General features: G+C 50.5%; 4 protein-coding genes; 2 read left to right on the forward strand and 2 right to left on the reverse strand.

Moving 5' to 3' along the window:
* Positions 1-410: 410 nt before the first annotated feature.
* RCC_02721 (probable glycosidases) lies at positions 411-8,085 on the forward strand (the record flags this gene model as incomplete). XM_023768011.1 has 11 exons in its annotated part: positions 411-553; positions 604-826; positions 878-1,187; positions 1,255-1,506; positions 1,630-1,976; positions 2,043-2,051; positions 2,103-7,144; positions 7,203-7,467; positions 7,528-7,573; positions 7,635-7,772; positions 7,841-8,085. 11 exons carry the CDS (start codon positions 411-413, stop codon positions 8,083-8,085), a joined length of 7,020 nt encoding a protein of 2,339 aa, XP_023623779.1.
* Positions 8,086-8,598: 513 nt separating this feature from the next.
* On the forward strand, positions 8,599-10,070 carry RCC_02722 (related to mutanase; the record flags this gene model as incomplete). XM_023768012.1 has 3 exons in its annotated part: positions 8,599-8,682; positions 8,740-9,199; positions 9,259-10,070. The coding sequence occupies 3 exons, from the start codon at positions 8,599-8,601 to the stop codon at positions 10,068-10,070; spliced, it is 1,356 nt and encodes a 451-aa protein (XP_023623780.1).
* An 83-nt stretch (positions 10,071-10,153) lies between these two features.
* RCC_02723 (probable acyl-CoA dehydrogenase) lies at positions 10,154-11,446 on the reverse strand (the record flags this gene model as incomplete). The annotated part of the gene is made up of 1 exon (XM_023768013.1): positions 10,154-11,446. The coding sequence occupies one exon, from the start codon at positions 11,444-11,446 to the stop codon at positions 10,154-10,156; it is 1,293 nt and encodes a 430-aa protein (XP_023623781.1).
* A 561-nt stretch (positions 11,447-12,007) lies between these two features.
* RCC_02724 (uncharacterized protein) lies at positions 12,008-13,903 on the reverse strand (the record flags this gene model as incomplete). The annotated part of the gene is made up of 1 exon (XM_023768014.1): positions 12,008-13,903. The coding sequence occupies one exon, from the start codon at positions 13,901-13,903 to the stop codon at positions 12,008-12,010; it is 1,896 nt and encodes a 631-aa protein (XP_023623782.1).
* Positions 13,904-14,924: the final 1,021 nt, after the last annotated feature.

A 14,924-nucleotide genomic window follows, 5' to 3' on the forward strand; every position in this document is an offset into this window, starting at 1 on the left:
AGACTCCTTTCCTACAATTTTCCCGACGGTGGTCTCCCTAACGATCAGTTCATGATTGCCATGTTAAAATTAGTTGCGTCCCTGGTGGAGTGCACTAGTGGTCCAACAACATCACCTTCAGTCGGAGAATACGCCACACCCGCCATTGCATATGGCGAGAAAGTTTGTGAGACGCAGCTGCTGCAGAGCCCGGTGTCCAGATCGGACAACCTTTTCATCAGCCTTAGGCGATAATGCGCAAGGCGCATCGGATTGTTGATCCAATTCGTCATTGGATGCAGGTGTTCGCTTGATCGTCCAGCAAGGCTGTTAATTTCAGCCCGCGAAGGTGACTTTCCATCGTCGACCTTCTTGATGCGGTTTTTCTAGTTCTTTGCATCATCGTTACTACCCTTTCCGGTATTCTAACAATGGAACTCCGTTGGAGAAATGCTGCTTTGCAGCTCTTCTTCATCGCAGCCATTCCATTTGGTTGCTCATACAAATATGATGTAGCTTACGCGGACTACAACTTGAATCAGAACCAGTATGCTGTGGACCCACTAGACTACTGGTATCTATCACTTACCTTCTTATATCAAAACGTCTACTCACAAACGATAGGGGAGAATGGGGCGACGGCCATGAGTATCGTCCATCTCCAGAGAACTGGAGAGTACCATTCTATACATTATTCCTCGATCGATTCGTGAACGGCGATCCATACAACGACAATATCAATGGAACGTTGTTCGAGCATGACCTCAACTCCAATCAGATGCGCCATGGAGGTGATCTACAAGGACTCATCGACACCTTGGACTACCTCCAGGGAATGGGTATCAAGGCATGTCAATCGATTGAGATATAACTAAATCGCAACCTAACGCAGCGTTAGGCATTGTATATCGCCGGTTCTCCATTCCTCAACCAGCCTTGGGGCTACGACCAGTACTCTCCGCTAGACCTGTCCCTACTCGACCACCACTTCGGTACCCTCGAWACATGGCGAAAGGCAATAACAGAGATTCATGCGCGAGACATGCACGTCGTCCTGGATAACACAGTCGCTACACTCGGCGATCTCATCGGGTTCGAAGGCTACCTGAACGAGTCGGCTCCCTTTACGACGACTGAGCATAGAACTTCATGGAAGACTGAGAGACGGTACCTGGACTTTGATATCGGCAACAACTACAACAAATCATGTAAGAGAAGAAGGGAAGCCATCGCAAATGAAGGAGCGTAAATTCTGACATGTCGATCTGGAATTAGGTCAATATCCTCGTTTCTGGAACGAGACTGGATTCCCAGTCGATCCATCTGTGGATGAGAGTCTGCAGGGTTGCTATGACTCTGACTTTGATCAATACGGTGATACTGAGGCCTTTGGAGTGTACCCGGWTTGGCGAAGAYAATTGACCAAGTTTGCTAGTGTGCAGGATCGTCTCAGGGAATGGCATCCTCCTGTTCGCGAGAGACTCGAGAACTTTTACTGCATGCTCATCGCGCAGCTTGACATTGACGGTAAGATGGTCGAGGGTAGAACGCGTTCAGGGTAGTTCGACGATCTATCTCGATCCACGCTATGCGTCTGTCCACATCGAAAATGCTTGAGAATTTGCTAACCTTACACCCTTCGCCATGCAGGCTATCGCTACGACAAAGCAGCACAGAGTACCCCAGATGCATTGGCCGCATTAAGCTCTTCATTGCGAACATGCGCCAGGAGATACGGCAAGGAGAATTTCTTCATCACTGGTGAATTGACTTCTGGGAACTATTTGGCTTCGATCTACGTTGGAAGAGGCCGACAGCCAGATCAATTGCCAGACAATCTCACCCAGGCAATCACTCTTACGAACAACTCATCAGACGAGCACTTTCTTCGATCCTCTGACCAGCACGGTCCAGACAGTGCAGCATTTCACTACACAGTCTACCGCTCGTTGACGAGATTCATGGGCATGGATGGAAACCTGGAGGCTGGATATGATGTGAGTGAATCGACTGTTATTCATATTTCACTTGGAAAGTCACGCTAATTGAAATGGTTTTGATAGGCACCGAGGGTATGTGTCAATGAAAAATTCGCCCCATACAGGATCACTAATGATGAATAGAACTGGGTGGACATGTGGAACACTTTGATGCTCACCAACAATCTCAACAATGCAAATACTGGCGTTTTCGATCCTCGCCACATGCTTGGAGTCACCAACCAGGATGTGTTCCGATGGCCTGCGATTCGCCAGGGGCTCGAGCGTCAAGTACTAGGGCACTTCATCACAACACTCTTGGTTCCTGGTATACCGAAGCTACTCTGGGGCGAGGAACAAGCATACTATGTTCTTGATTCGACAAATGCCAATTACATCTTCGGAAGGCAGCCAATTTCGTCCGCTACTGCATGGCAATCACATGGCTGCTACTCAATGGGATCTACGCAGTATTACAATATGCCTCTGGAATCAACAAGACACGGATGTAACGATGATACGGTCAGCTACGATCATCGTGATCCCTCTGCGCCTGTTCGCAATATTCTGCGTCGCATGTATCGTCTGCGAGATATGTACCCAGTCCTACAAGATGGTTTCTTTCTACAACAACTCTCGAATCAAAGCTGGGAAGTCCAGTATCCCGGCTCCAGTGGAGTTGCGACGGAGACTGGCCTATGGTCCGTCATGCGATCCACATTTGCAGGTGTGCAAGATCTGAGCAATCGCTCCATGCCTGGCAGCTCGACATACTTGTCCGACACGCCCATCTGGCTTCTGTACACGAATGTAAACGAAACCAGGACCTTTGAATTCGAGTGCGGAGTCAATGTCACCGACTTGAACACCACCGCCTTGATCGCACCCTTCGATGCGGGAACCCGCGTGAAGAACCTATTCCACCCGTACGAGGAGCACACTCTTGTCAACAGCACTCAATTTCTTGGTATCAACAATTCTACGAACCCCAATGGTTGTATCGACTCATTGGACATGCAAGCTTTCGACTTCAGAGCATACGTACCGATTGAACAGTGGGAGGGCCCCGAACCTGTCATCACCAAGTTTGAACCAGGCCACGATGCTAGGATTCTCTCCAATGTTGATGCATCCAGTGCCGAAGAGATTGATGTTGGAATTGCTTTCTCAATCGCAATGGATTGCGAAAATGTCACTCAAAGCATCTCCTTTGCATCGAAGACTGTGAGTGGAAATGTGCCCAGCATTCAGCTGGACACTGTGCGTTGCGGCCCCTGGGAAGGTGACGCAGACTCTCCCCTGGTGGCTGGAATCCCATCGATGTGGTCCTGGTCGGCGACGTTGAGTGGTGTGCATAATGGAGTGCATCGGATGACTGTGAGCAACGCCAAAGCACAATCAGGAAACTCAACTACTCGAGCCAAAGACCACTTCATCTTCCGAGTTGGGCAATACGACAATCCTGTGGTATTTCCAAGAACCGCAAACTACTCGAGTACTTTGCTCGTTAGAACGGACAACGACCAACTCATGCTGAATCATACAGCGGCGGGTGCAGACCTCTTCAGATACTCAACCAACTTCGGCACGACCTTCTCTAGCTGGCAGGCTTACGAGGGAGGTATGCAGGAGATTGAAAAGCAACCCTGGTCTGGAACTGATCTTCAGCAATGGAAGGGAGAGCACGTTCGGGTGGAGTACTTCAGTCGCTTCGCAGGCTCGTCTGATCATGTACAACAGGCGGATATTGGGAGTAAACCAAGGAGGTTTCCGCACATGTTCCTCAATGGACCTTACAATTCCTATGGCTACGATGCCGCATTGAATAACGAATTCGAACTCCAAGACAACAACGAATGGACACTGCACTGGATGACGGAGTGGAGTAGTTCTGGAGCAGCCGCGCAAATCAACGTCTGGGGAATTAATCCTGATGGTCAACCTGATCAATCGATGGTACTCGGAGATATTGATGGAGACTCGGTGCTCGATCGACTCCCTCCATCATCACTCATTCCTGTCACTCTCAACGTCACCGAAGCTCCACCAAAGCCCTATCTGGCGTGGAGATGGGCTGTCGATGATGGTAGTATGCGATTTCGACTTGAGCCTCGCGGGAATATGTGGCTACAACTCAGCCTCTACGTCATATTCTGGATTCTGCCAATAGCGAGTGGTATAGTCGCGACTAGGACGTTCATTTRCGGATTCTACAAAGTCAAGTTCAACAAGCTTGGAGCCGTGAGCGAGAAGCTTGGCCTACTACCACTGGCAATCAGACAACCATTCCAGGGACCTGGCTTTCCATCTCTGTTGAAGCCACAGTCAAAATTCCTGCAGGTAGATCAGAAGCCCACCTTCGATGGAACTGGTCAGCGTACCGTTCTTATCGCAACGATGGAATACGACATTGAGGATTGGGGCATCAAAATCAAAATTGGTGGTCTGGGTGTCATGTCGCAACTCATGGGGAAGAATCTTCCCAACTTGATCTGGGTCGTTCCCTGTGTCGGTGGCATCGGCTATCCAGAAGATGAACCGGCAGATCCAATGCTCGTCACTATCCTTGGAGCGACCTACCGAGTCAGTGTACAATATCATGTCTACAAGAACATCACCTACGTTCTTCTAGACGCACCTGTTTTCCGAAAGCAGACGAAAGCGGAACCTTACCCAGCCCGCATGGACGATATGGAGAGTGCCGTATACTACAGTGCCTGGAATCAGTGCATTGCCCAAGCCATACAGCGCTTTCCCACAATCGACATCTACCACATCAATGATTACCACGGGACCATTGCGCCTCTGTATCTCTTACCACGCACGATCCCTGTCTGCCTGTCTTTGCACAATGCGGAATTCCAAGGTCTGTGGCCTATGCGAAACATTCAAGAAATTGAAGAGATCTGCCTGGTTTTCAATCTGCCTGTTCACACGGCCGTGCATTACGTACAATTCGGCCAAGTCTTCAATCTTCTACATGCCGGTGCGTCGTTGCTGCGGAAGCATCAAGAAGGATATGGCGCTGTGGGAGTGTCGAAGAAATATGGCCGGAGATCATATGCTCGCTATCCTATCCTCTGGGGTCTGAGCGAGGTTAAAGCTCTCCAGAATCCCGACCCTTCGGATACAGGAGCCCTCGAAGCACCAGCAGTCGATGCATTGAAGCAAAATATCCAAATCGACGAAGCTTTCGAGATTGAGCGCCTCGAGATGAGGCTACAGGCTCAAGAGTGGGCGGGTCTTACCAAAGATCCCAAGGCTCAGCTCTTCGTCTTCGTGGGCCGATGGTCTCAGCAGAAGGGCGTTGACCTCATTGCTGATAGTTTCCCTTCCATCTTGGAAACGGACCCGAACGTACAGCTAATCGCGATCGGACCTGTGATTGATCTGTATGGAAAATTTGCAGCACTGAAGTTGGATGTCCTGATGAAGAAGTACCCAAAGCGGGTATTCTCCAAGCCAGAATTCACAGCCTTACCCCCTTACATCTTCACAGGCGCCGAGTTTGCGCTCATTCCATCACGAGATGAGCCGTTTGGTCTCGTAGCAGTCGAATTCGGTCGGAAAGGTGCCCTTGGAGTTGGAGCTCGTGTGGGCGGTCTCGGACAAATGCCAGGCTGGTGGTATACTGTTGAGAGTACATCGACCATTCATTTGTTGGACCAATTCAAGGGAGCGATTCGAGAAGCTCTGAGCTCATCGGTCAAAATCAGGGCCAAAATGCGCGCCATCTCAGCCAAGCAGCGTTTTCCAGTCGCGGCGTGGGTTCAGGAGCTGGGCGATCTCCAGAGCGATGCCATTCGATTACACGACAAGATACGCTCAAAAAGACTGACGATATCATCGACTACCACTCTGGTAGAGTCCCGCATGTCGTCAGCGCCTGGAACGAGGCGGAATTCCGTGGAATTGGATGAAGTGGCAAAGCGCTTCAAGATCATTCCTGGATCCCAAAGGAACTCTGCGATTTCTGAAAGAAGTTTCACAACTCCTAGACAGTCGGTGCTTTTACATGAGGACGATGATATCATACGCGTTGTTCCAAGCCCGGACGAGGTACATCCTCTACCAAATCCTGGACTGACATTGAGCTCACTGGAGTCGAATAGCCAACTCCTCGCAGCGAGCGCTGCCCAAACAACGTCGAATAAACGAGCATCGCGACAACACAGAGAGTTATCGCTTGGTACTGTCATTGGCTCAAGAACAGACTTTGGGCTCCAGAGAGTCGAYCCATTCTTCGTCGACAAAACCGGTGCTTTCTACCGCGCATTCGAGAAGAAACTCGAGACTTTGAACGGGAAGAATTCGGAGACCGTCAACTGCATTGAGGAATACTTGCTAAAGTCAGAGAAAGAGTGGGCGAATAACGTACGCAATGCCAAACTCGGCCGCAGGAAGAGCGACACAAATCTCTCCATCGGCACACATCTACGATCAAGGCCTCCGTCTCCCGCTCCATCCACACTTGCTTTCCCGGAAACCCCCAACGAGAAGGAAGCCTTTAAATTCGACGAGTACGAGCTAGGACCCGACTACAAACCTCCTCGATATCTTCTCAACTGGATGCAAATCCGTCTCGGATCCTGGCCAATTTACTCCTTCTTCCTAGCATTAGGCCAAATCATCTCGGCAAATTCCTACCAAATCACCCTCCTAACCGGAGAAGTTGGCCAGACTGCAGAGAAGACTTATATCATTGCCGCCATTTACCTGATTGCGTCCATATGCTGGTGGTACATGTTTAGAAGATTGCCATCGCTATACTCCCTCTCTTTAGCTTTCGTCTTCTACGGCGCAGCATTTGCATTCATTGGCTTGGCACATCTCGCGGACGCAACAACAGCAAGAGGGTGGATTCAAAATGTAGGAACTGGATGCTATACAGTTGCTTCGGCTAGTGGATCTCTCTTCTTCGCGCTGAATTTTGGCGATGATGCGGGCGGAAAGGTGGAGTCTTGGGTGTTTCGAGCTTGTATGATTCAAGGGACACAACAAGTTTGGGTCATTGCGCTGTGGTATTGGGGCAAATTCACTTCTCAGCAGCAGCAGCAGCAGTCACAACTGGGTCAGATTTCCAGCTCGACGGTCGTGGGGACGTGGAAGATGACGGCCATTTCATTACCGATTGCAGGAGCACTTTGGGCAGCGGGATTGGTCCTGTTCTTTGGCTTGCCGACTTAGTAAGTACTCGTTACTTGACTCTCAACACAAAAATGCTAACGTATGTCACTCTCGCAGCTACCGGCAAGCGCCTGGAAGCACACCTGCTTTCTACAGCTCTGCATTGAAGCGAAAGGTCGTTGTGTGGTTTGCAGTCGCTGTGCTTCTTCAGAACTTCTTCATGAGCGCTCCATATGGTCGAAATTGGACATTCTTGTTTAGTAGCCAGCACGTGGAAGAATGGCAGATTTTGCTTTTGGCGATTGGCTTCTTCATTGGCGTCTGGGCCGCTTTTCTTGCAATACTGGGTCACCTTTCCAAGGCGCATACCTGGATTTTCCCCGTACGTTCACAGTAATTTCACTTTGGATGACTCAAGTGGCATGCTGACACCTTTGCTTAGGTATTCGCGATCGGACTCGGAGCTCCAAGATTCGCTCAAATTTGGTGTAAGTTCTGATGAATATACATCCTTCGTGACGCAGAGCTTTAAACTGATCCGATCTCTAGGGGGAACCAGCAGTATTGGATTATGGCTACCTTGGGCAGGCGGATTCCTCTCAAGCGCATTGGTTTCCAGAGCTGTATGGCTATGGTTGGGTGTGCTTGATGCAATCCAGGGTGTAGGACTCGGCATGATTCTGCTTGGTGAGTAAAGAAAAGGGAGTTCAAGGTCAGTCATGATGAAAAAAATTGCTGACATCTCTCTCCTCCAGGAACTTTGACACGAGAACATGTCGCATTCACGGTTACAATGTGCCAGGTCTTGGGATCTGCAACGACGATGCTGGCGAGAGGCGTGGCACCGAATAAAATTGGTCCTGGGCCCATCTCGCCAGACATTTCACAAGGTATCGGCGTCTTTGGTAATGCTTGGTTCTGGATTGGTTTACTGGCGCAATTGGCGATTTGCGTGGGCTTCCTCAAGGTGTACAGGAAAGAACAGTTGCAGAAGCCTTAGCTTACCTTTGGTGTACAGTAGCGCAAGCCATAGATAAAGATGGTGGCGTCAATGAAGTTTACGAACGATTTTTCCCTCGCAAATCACACGAAGGCACCACGTCATGGGACAAAGAACCAACACAAAGTGGACGTGAGAGAAGCGGCAAGTTTGTACATCATAGTGTCGCGCGAAGGATCTAGCGCTGCTATGGGGTAGCCTCTGACGCCCCGAAACACATCTTGGAAATGTGGCTGATACTGGCGGTTACAACACGCGCCTTGAACGTGAACGACTTGATCAGATGCGTAGGGCGGCTGAGACGATGAAGACCCTATTCTTTCATGCCGCCTTCCTGCTTCAGTCATGTACCGACAAATTGGGAGATCATGCAGTGTTTTTCAAACCAACATAATCTATACTCGCTAGTTGCTCAAGCACCAGAAAACAAAATCCACACGGCACGCCTAAAGGACTACAAAAGCTCAGCTTACTCCAGGAAACGATCGAGACAGTGCAACAACAACGCAGAAGATGTTCAGTTTCATCCAGCTCTGCCAATTGGCAGCAGTGCTACCAACTTTGACATCTGCTCAAAATGTGTTCGCTCACGTTGTTGTACGTCAGTCACAGCATCCCCAAGATTACAACACCGGGTGCTAACAAAGTGTACAGATGGGAGTTACAGGGGGCTACACAGTCGACAAATGGATCTCAGACATCCAGCTCGCCCAAAACCACGGTATCGAGGCCTTTGCTTTGAATATCGCCCCTCCCTTTGAAGGCACGACAGCAACACAAGTCAGCAATGCTTTTACGGCAGCCAATGATCTGGCTGGTCAACTTTCTTCGGACTTTAAACTTTTCTTCTCCTTTGACTATCTTGGAGGCGGAATTCCATGGACTAGTGGTGAGATTGTGAATGTCTTGAATGACTATGGTAAGAACGGGGCACACTTTCAGGTCGATGGTAAGCCTATGGTGTCGACTTTTGAGGGTACTCGGGATGAAGATATCAATTCCTGGCCTGGAATTCGATCCAGTGTTCGAGATACAATCGGAGATATATACCTCGTTCCGGACTGGGATAGTAGAGGGCCGAATGGCTTTGACATCAGCCTTGTGGATGGAACTTGTAGGTGCAACCGAATAACACATACTCTTGATGAATTACATGCTGATTGATAATCATAGTCTCCTGGAATATGTGGGCCAACGGCCCCATCAACAAAACCACAGACAACGACTACGCCTGGAAGAACGCGGCTGAATCGGCAGGGGGGAAATCCTACATGATGGGCATCTCCCCTTGGTTCTACACCGACCTGCCTCAATTCCACAAAGCCTGGGTATGGAGAGGCGATTCCATGTGGTCGGACCGCTGGAACCAAGCTCTGGAAGTAAAACCTCGCTTCATAGAAATCGTCACTTGGAATGATTTTGGAGAAAGCCATTATATCGGGCCCATTGACGAGAGCAGCATTGTCTCGGGGGCGAATCGCTATGTTGATAATATGCCTCATACAGCGTGGCTTCAGACTCTGTCGTATCAGATTGCTGCGTATAAGCACGCTTATAATCCAGACTATGCTGCTGCTGCTGCTAGTGTTGGCTCAGGGGATGAGAAGATTGTGTACTGGTATCGTACTACTCCCGCCGCTGCTGGATCAACGGATGCCACGGGGAATGATTGTCCGTCTGCGATCAACACTGGGGGATATCAGACTTGCTACGACACTTCTCAAATTCTTGAAGATGAGGTTTTTGCAATTGTCATGGCGAGCAAGGCTGCGACGGCGACGATCAGGATTGGGGACTCGACGTCAATGTATCGCGTTGGTGCTGGGATCAATTCGATCTCTAAGCCTTTTAATGGCGCTACGGGGAGAGTGTCTGTCTCTTTGGATGGTGTGGTTTCTGGATCTGGTGTTGAGATTGTCTCGTCACCTGCGGATGGTGTTGCGAACTATAATGCTTGGGTCGGATGCGCTGGATCCTGCATATAGGTTTGAAGGGGCCATACAAGAAGACGCTAAATGTTCGTAAATCTGCACCCGAATATCTCCCTCTCAAGACAAGCCGACAATCATCACAACTTCCACCCTCTCCTCTTAGCCAACATAGTCTCCTGCCTAACCGCCAAATCTCCAATAATCTCCTCACTCCCCCCTCCCACAACATTCATCCTCAAATCTCTCGACATCTGCTCCACCGGTGCTCCCGGGCCTCCCTTTTGATATCCCGCCCCACCCAGAACCTGCTGCGCCTCACGGTTCGCCAACTCCTGAATCCTCCCACCCTGCACTTTCGCCAAAGCAATTCGTCCCGCAACATCAGGATCCTGAAATCCATACGGAGATTCCTTGACCGCATACGCAATCGCCTCCAACCAAGCCCAATGACTCTCAATATACCTCGCCAAAGTCGTGAATTTCGCCGCGATGATTTGATTCTCGACGAGCTTCTTGCCAAACGTCTCTCGCTTGTTCGCGTAATCGAATGCAATGGATAAACAAGTGCGAGCTTTCCGGTTCATGGCTACCGACATGATATATCTCTCCCGGTTGAAATTCACCATGATGACGCGGAACCCTTCATTTTCTTTGCCGAGGAGATTTTCCACGGGGACTTTGACATCGTCGAGTTCGACGAGCGATGCTCCACCGGCTTTTTGACCGCTGTTTGGGATGCGTCGCATGCTGAGACCTTTGGAATCGGTGGGGATTACGAGCACTGAGATTCCTATTGCTCCGGGACCTCCAGTGCGAACGGCGGTTGTCATGTGTGTTGCCCAAGGTGCGCCGGTAATCCATTTCTTCCAGCCGTTTACGATGTAGTGTTTCCCATCTGCAGTCTTTTCGGCTGTGGTTTGAATGTTTGCGACGTCTGAACCTCCCGAAGGTTCCGTGATTCCGAGACAGAAACTTGTTTCCCAAGTAAAGAGGCCCGGAAGCCATTTTTGTTTCTGTTCGTGAGTTCCGTGGTGGATTACAGGTGGGATACCAATCACCGAACCGCCTCCTAGACATGATGTAACACCGCCTTCAACGCGGGAAGTCTCGTCTGTCTGGACAAGCATGTGGAAGGGATCGAGGTCGTTGATGGGAATACCGGCTGGGAATGGAATGTCCTTGGGTCTGTATTCGAGGGGAACGTCGCTAAAGGCAAAACCTGATTTGGCCCACTGTAGTCTGGCTTCTTTGGGGGCTTCGCCCTTCTCTTCCCATTCTAATGAGTCGGGGAGGATATTTGTGTTTACATATTCTCGGACGGTGTTGCGGAGCTTCTTGTGGGAGTCGTTGTAGTATGGAGATGGAATTCCATGGCACCAGGCTGGCTCAGCCCACGGAGCTGGATTGCCAAAGGTCTCTTTTGCAGGCATTTTGATATATGAGTATATGTGTCTCGCACGTTTTTAAGGAGAATGATTGAATTGCAAGAGCGGATCGACTATCAGCTTTGTAGTTAATGACAAGAATGGTGAATTGTAAAAACTAGACCTGTCTAGGAGTTTACTGCGATGCCATCAATGATGTTGTAGACATGTTATTTGCCTCTGGAGTCAGCTGGGCCGAGACGCCGGGAGGAGTGTGGAGGCGTGCCTCGGTCAAGGGMCTTGGCAGTTTCAAACACCTCGTACTCGCAAAGGAGGGATGATCGCGTATCATTCGCGAATGCCGATTTCCCTGTGTAAGGAATTCGGACATTATCATGCAGAGGAGGTTCTTGAATGTTGCTTTGGCGTGAATGTYAAATTGGAGGCGAAGCACCCATAGAGATGACCATCATAGACATCCCGGCGTGAAGCCATCCGCGTCAAAGTTCTTCCGGACAAAATGTTTTAATCGCCTAATCAGATGAGGGAGGAGTGAGTCCTGAAGAGAGGAGCACATCTAATTCCATGGGTATCTCCGTCAGCAGTATAGTACACTCTATCAACAAATCACTCGACCACATCATTGTCCTCCACAACCTCCAAGGCCTTGACGTCCTTGTTCTCATCTTCCCTCACCATCAAGTTCGCCTCTCTCTCCCTCTTCATCATGATTCGCAGCCAAATTGCACTGGCAAATCCTCCCAGCATTCCACCCAAATGACCCGCCTGATCAATATTGCTTACGCCCCTCCTGACAGCAACAACCTGTCCTCCGACCTGTAACGCCAAGAACACCCATGCTGCGACTGGGATTTCCCAACCGAATACTTTCACTGAGCCATTGGGTTGGAGCGTACAGACTGCAGCCACGACTCCAAAGACGGCCCCAGAAGCCCCAAAGATATACGACATCCACAGTTTCCTGTAAACGTTGAATGCTAGACTTGTGAATCCTCCTAGAGCACCAGAAGCGAAGTAGATGGAGAGGAACGTCCCTCTACCAACTTCTTCATGGAGAATGAGGCCGAAGATCCAGAGCGAGAGGAGATTGGAACCCAGATGCATCACAGTATCGTGGCGGAAGCCCGAGCCAAACAAGGAGAGTGCATATGGATATGCAGGAACCACGCACATGTACTTGCTGTACGTTCGCCAGAGCGGTGGAATCCTTCCCATGATGAATGTCGCCAACAGTACCCCCGTCAACGCCCAAAGTGTCGCGGCAGAAGGAGGAGTGTCCGGCCACACTCTGGCGGACTTTGGGGGCGGTGTATAATTCTCATGCAAATAGTAGCAAGCCGAAAGGATGACTAGGAGCAACATGAAAGAAGGGACGAGACGCTGTGCGGTGGAGAGATTGGGAACCTCCTGTGTCTTGATGATCTGGGCGGCGTCTTCATAGTGCTTGACCCATGGTTTGCGCTCGACGGGCTGAAGCCATGCTTTGGCTCGTGGAGGCTGAATTGATACGCCATTGGGACCGGTTGTCCGCACGAGATGCTTGGCTGTCGGTTGCACACCACCGCTGAGTTCCAGGGGACCGCGAGTGGTGTCAACTGCCGCCTTTTCTGCTTTCGCAGCGGCGACAGCATCGGCTGCCTGCTGCTCTTCCCACGCCGCTTCCTTTTCCTCGCGCATCTTTTGTAATGCGGATTGGCCGCTGCGTTCACGGCCATACTCGGTGCCTTGCTTGGATTCTTCCTCTCCGTACACTTCTTCTTCAGCAGCGTCTTCAGGATTGGCCTTGTAGATTCCCAGCTTGACAGCACGAGCTTGGATGCGCTGCTGCTCCCTTACAACTTCCTCCTCTGCATACCGAGCCCCCTCGGCGGCCTCATCCACATCGGGTACGAGTTGTCGTATGTACTCCAACCCCGCCAGAGCTTGCCCCCGCTCTACACCACTGTCTTTGGGAAAGTCCAACCCAGCATCTATCAGAGCTCCTGACAAGCGTCTCCAATGCATTACGCTGAGGATATAGTTGCCCGTGTCCACATCCAGTTGCTCGCCGCCAAATATAGCATTGATCTCCGCCTGAGTCCGCTCCCCGTTCGGGAGTGGCATCCCGCCCTCGAGATCATAGTCGCGCCATGTGAGGGGCTCCTGGCTCAGGCTGCTGGGCGCTCCTTCCGTGTGAGAGGCGACTGTTGTAGGTGGTTGTAGTCGGGAATCGTTACTCGGCGGTTCCCTTTCCTTGGATTTTGCCGGAGCTGGCGGAGCCGGCTTCGGAGTACTCTGCTTCTTGTCTTTGCTTGGAGCAACACTTTTCCCCTTGCCCCTCTTTACCGCTAGAAAGGGAGACGTGGAAAATGCGTTTCCGTTTGCGGGATTCCTCCACCGCGGCGAGGAAGCCAATGGCGAGCACTTTCTATACCCATCGAACAGATACAATAACGGAGCGGAGCGAGACTGCCTGACAGCTCGCGGGGCCCATGCCGACCAGCAGGAGAGTGAAAAGGCCATTGCCGTCTCAAACCTCAATTAATCCATGACATGCACATGTTGGAATCTTGCCCTCTGTACCGCGGAATTACGGCGCACTCGGGGGTGAAGCTCGGACCAACGACAGCTTCACGTGGAGAAATCAGCTTCACTCTTCCACATCTTCCACTGTCTCTGTGGTATCCCATACGATGAAACTACGACCCTCAAGCTTGACATCTCCGACGAAGACGGCTCCGTGTCATGTTTGCGGGGTAGTTTAGTGGAGAGACTTTCCTACGAAAAGAGCAGCAGACTGRACGAAAATGTCCTTTTTATTAGCCTACTTGCCTTTGCAGTCGCATCACGTTCATACCAGAGCTTCCTAGATGCGGGTCACACTCTATAGGTCGATTGTTCCCTCATTAATAAATGAAATGAACACGATCTATTCTAGTGAAAGCTGGGTCTAGTCGATGAGGAAACTCAAATGTCACGGAACGGTGGCGCTACCTAAACGATTCAAAGGCTGATTTCGTACACTGCCATAGTCTTTCGCGAGTGAGATGCCTCTCYTGTCGCCTATCTAGTAGGAGCGGTTGTTCCTGTGCGCCTGGTTGTTGTGCCTTCCATACACGGATAACCAAAGTATTGACAAAAAGTCCGGAATCAAAATCGGAGTACATTCGATGTGATTACCGGTAGGTATGGAGGTCCCCTGCTGAGGGACGAGGCAGAGCCACCTAAGGGATCCCCATATGCGTGAAATTCCAGGAAAGCGTCGTCTCTGACAAGGAACCAATGAACGGGCTTGTAACACAGCGGACCTTGCGCCGGGCTCTGTTTGCCGCATCTTGGAGGAAGGTTTTAGCGAAGCGCGAAGGAACAGGCGAAGGCTCACGTCTAGACGGTCGGTAGGTATGTACGTTTGCCTGATGTTCCGATTGGTTCATGGCGAGAGAACAGCATTTCCTTCGTAGAGGCCGCACTTAGCAGAGCCACAACAATAAACTAATCCATGACATGCATGTGTTGGAATCTTGCCCTCTGTATCGCGAAATTT

This window comes from Ramularia collo-cygni (assembly GCF_900074925.1).
Source record: "Ramularia collo-cygni strain URUG2 genome assembly, contig: RCC_scaffold03, whole genome shotgun sequence".
NCBI classification, from domain to species: domain Eukaryota; kingdom Fungi; phylum Ascomycota; class Dothideomycetes; order Mycosphaerellales; family Mycosphaerellaceae; genus Ramularia; species Ramularia collo-cygni.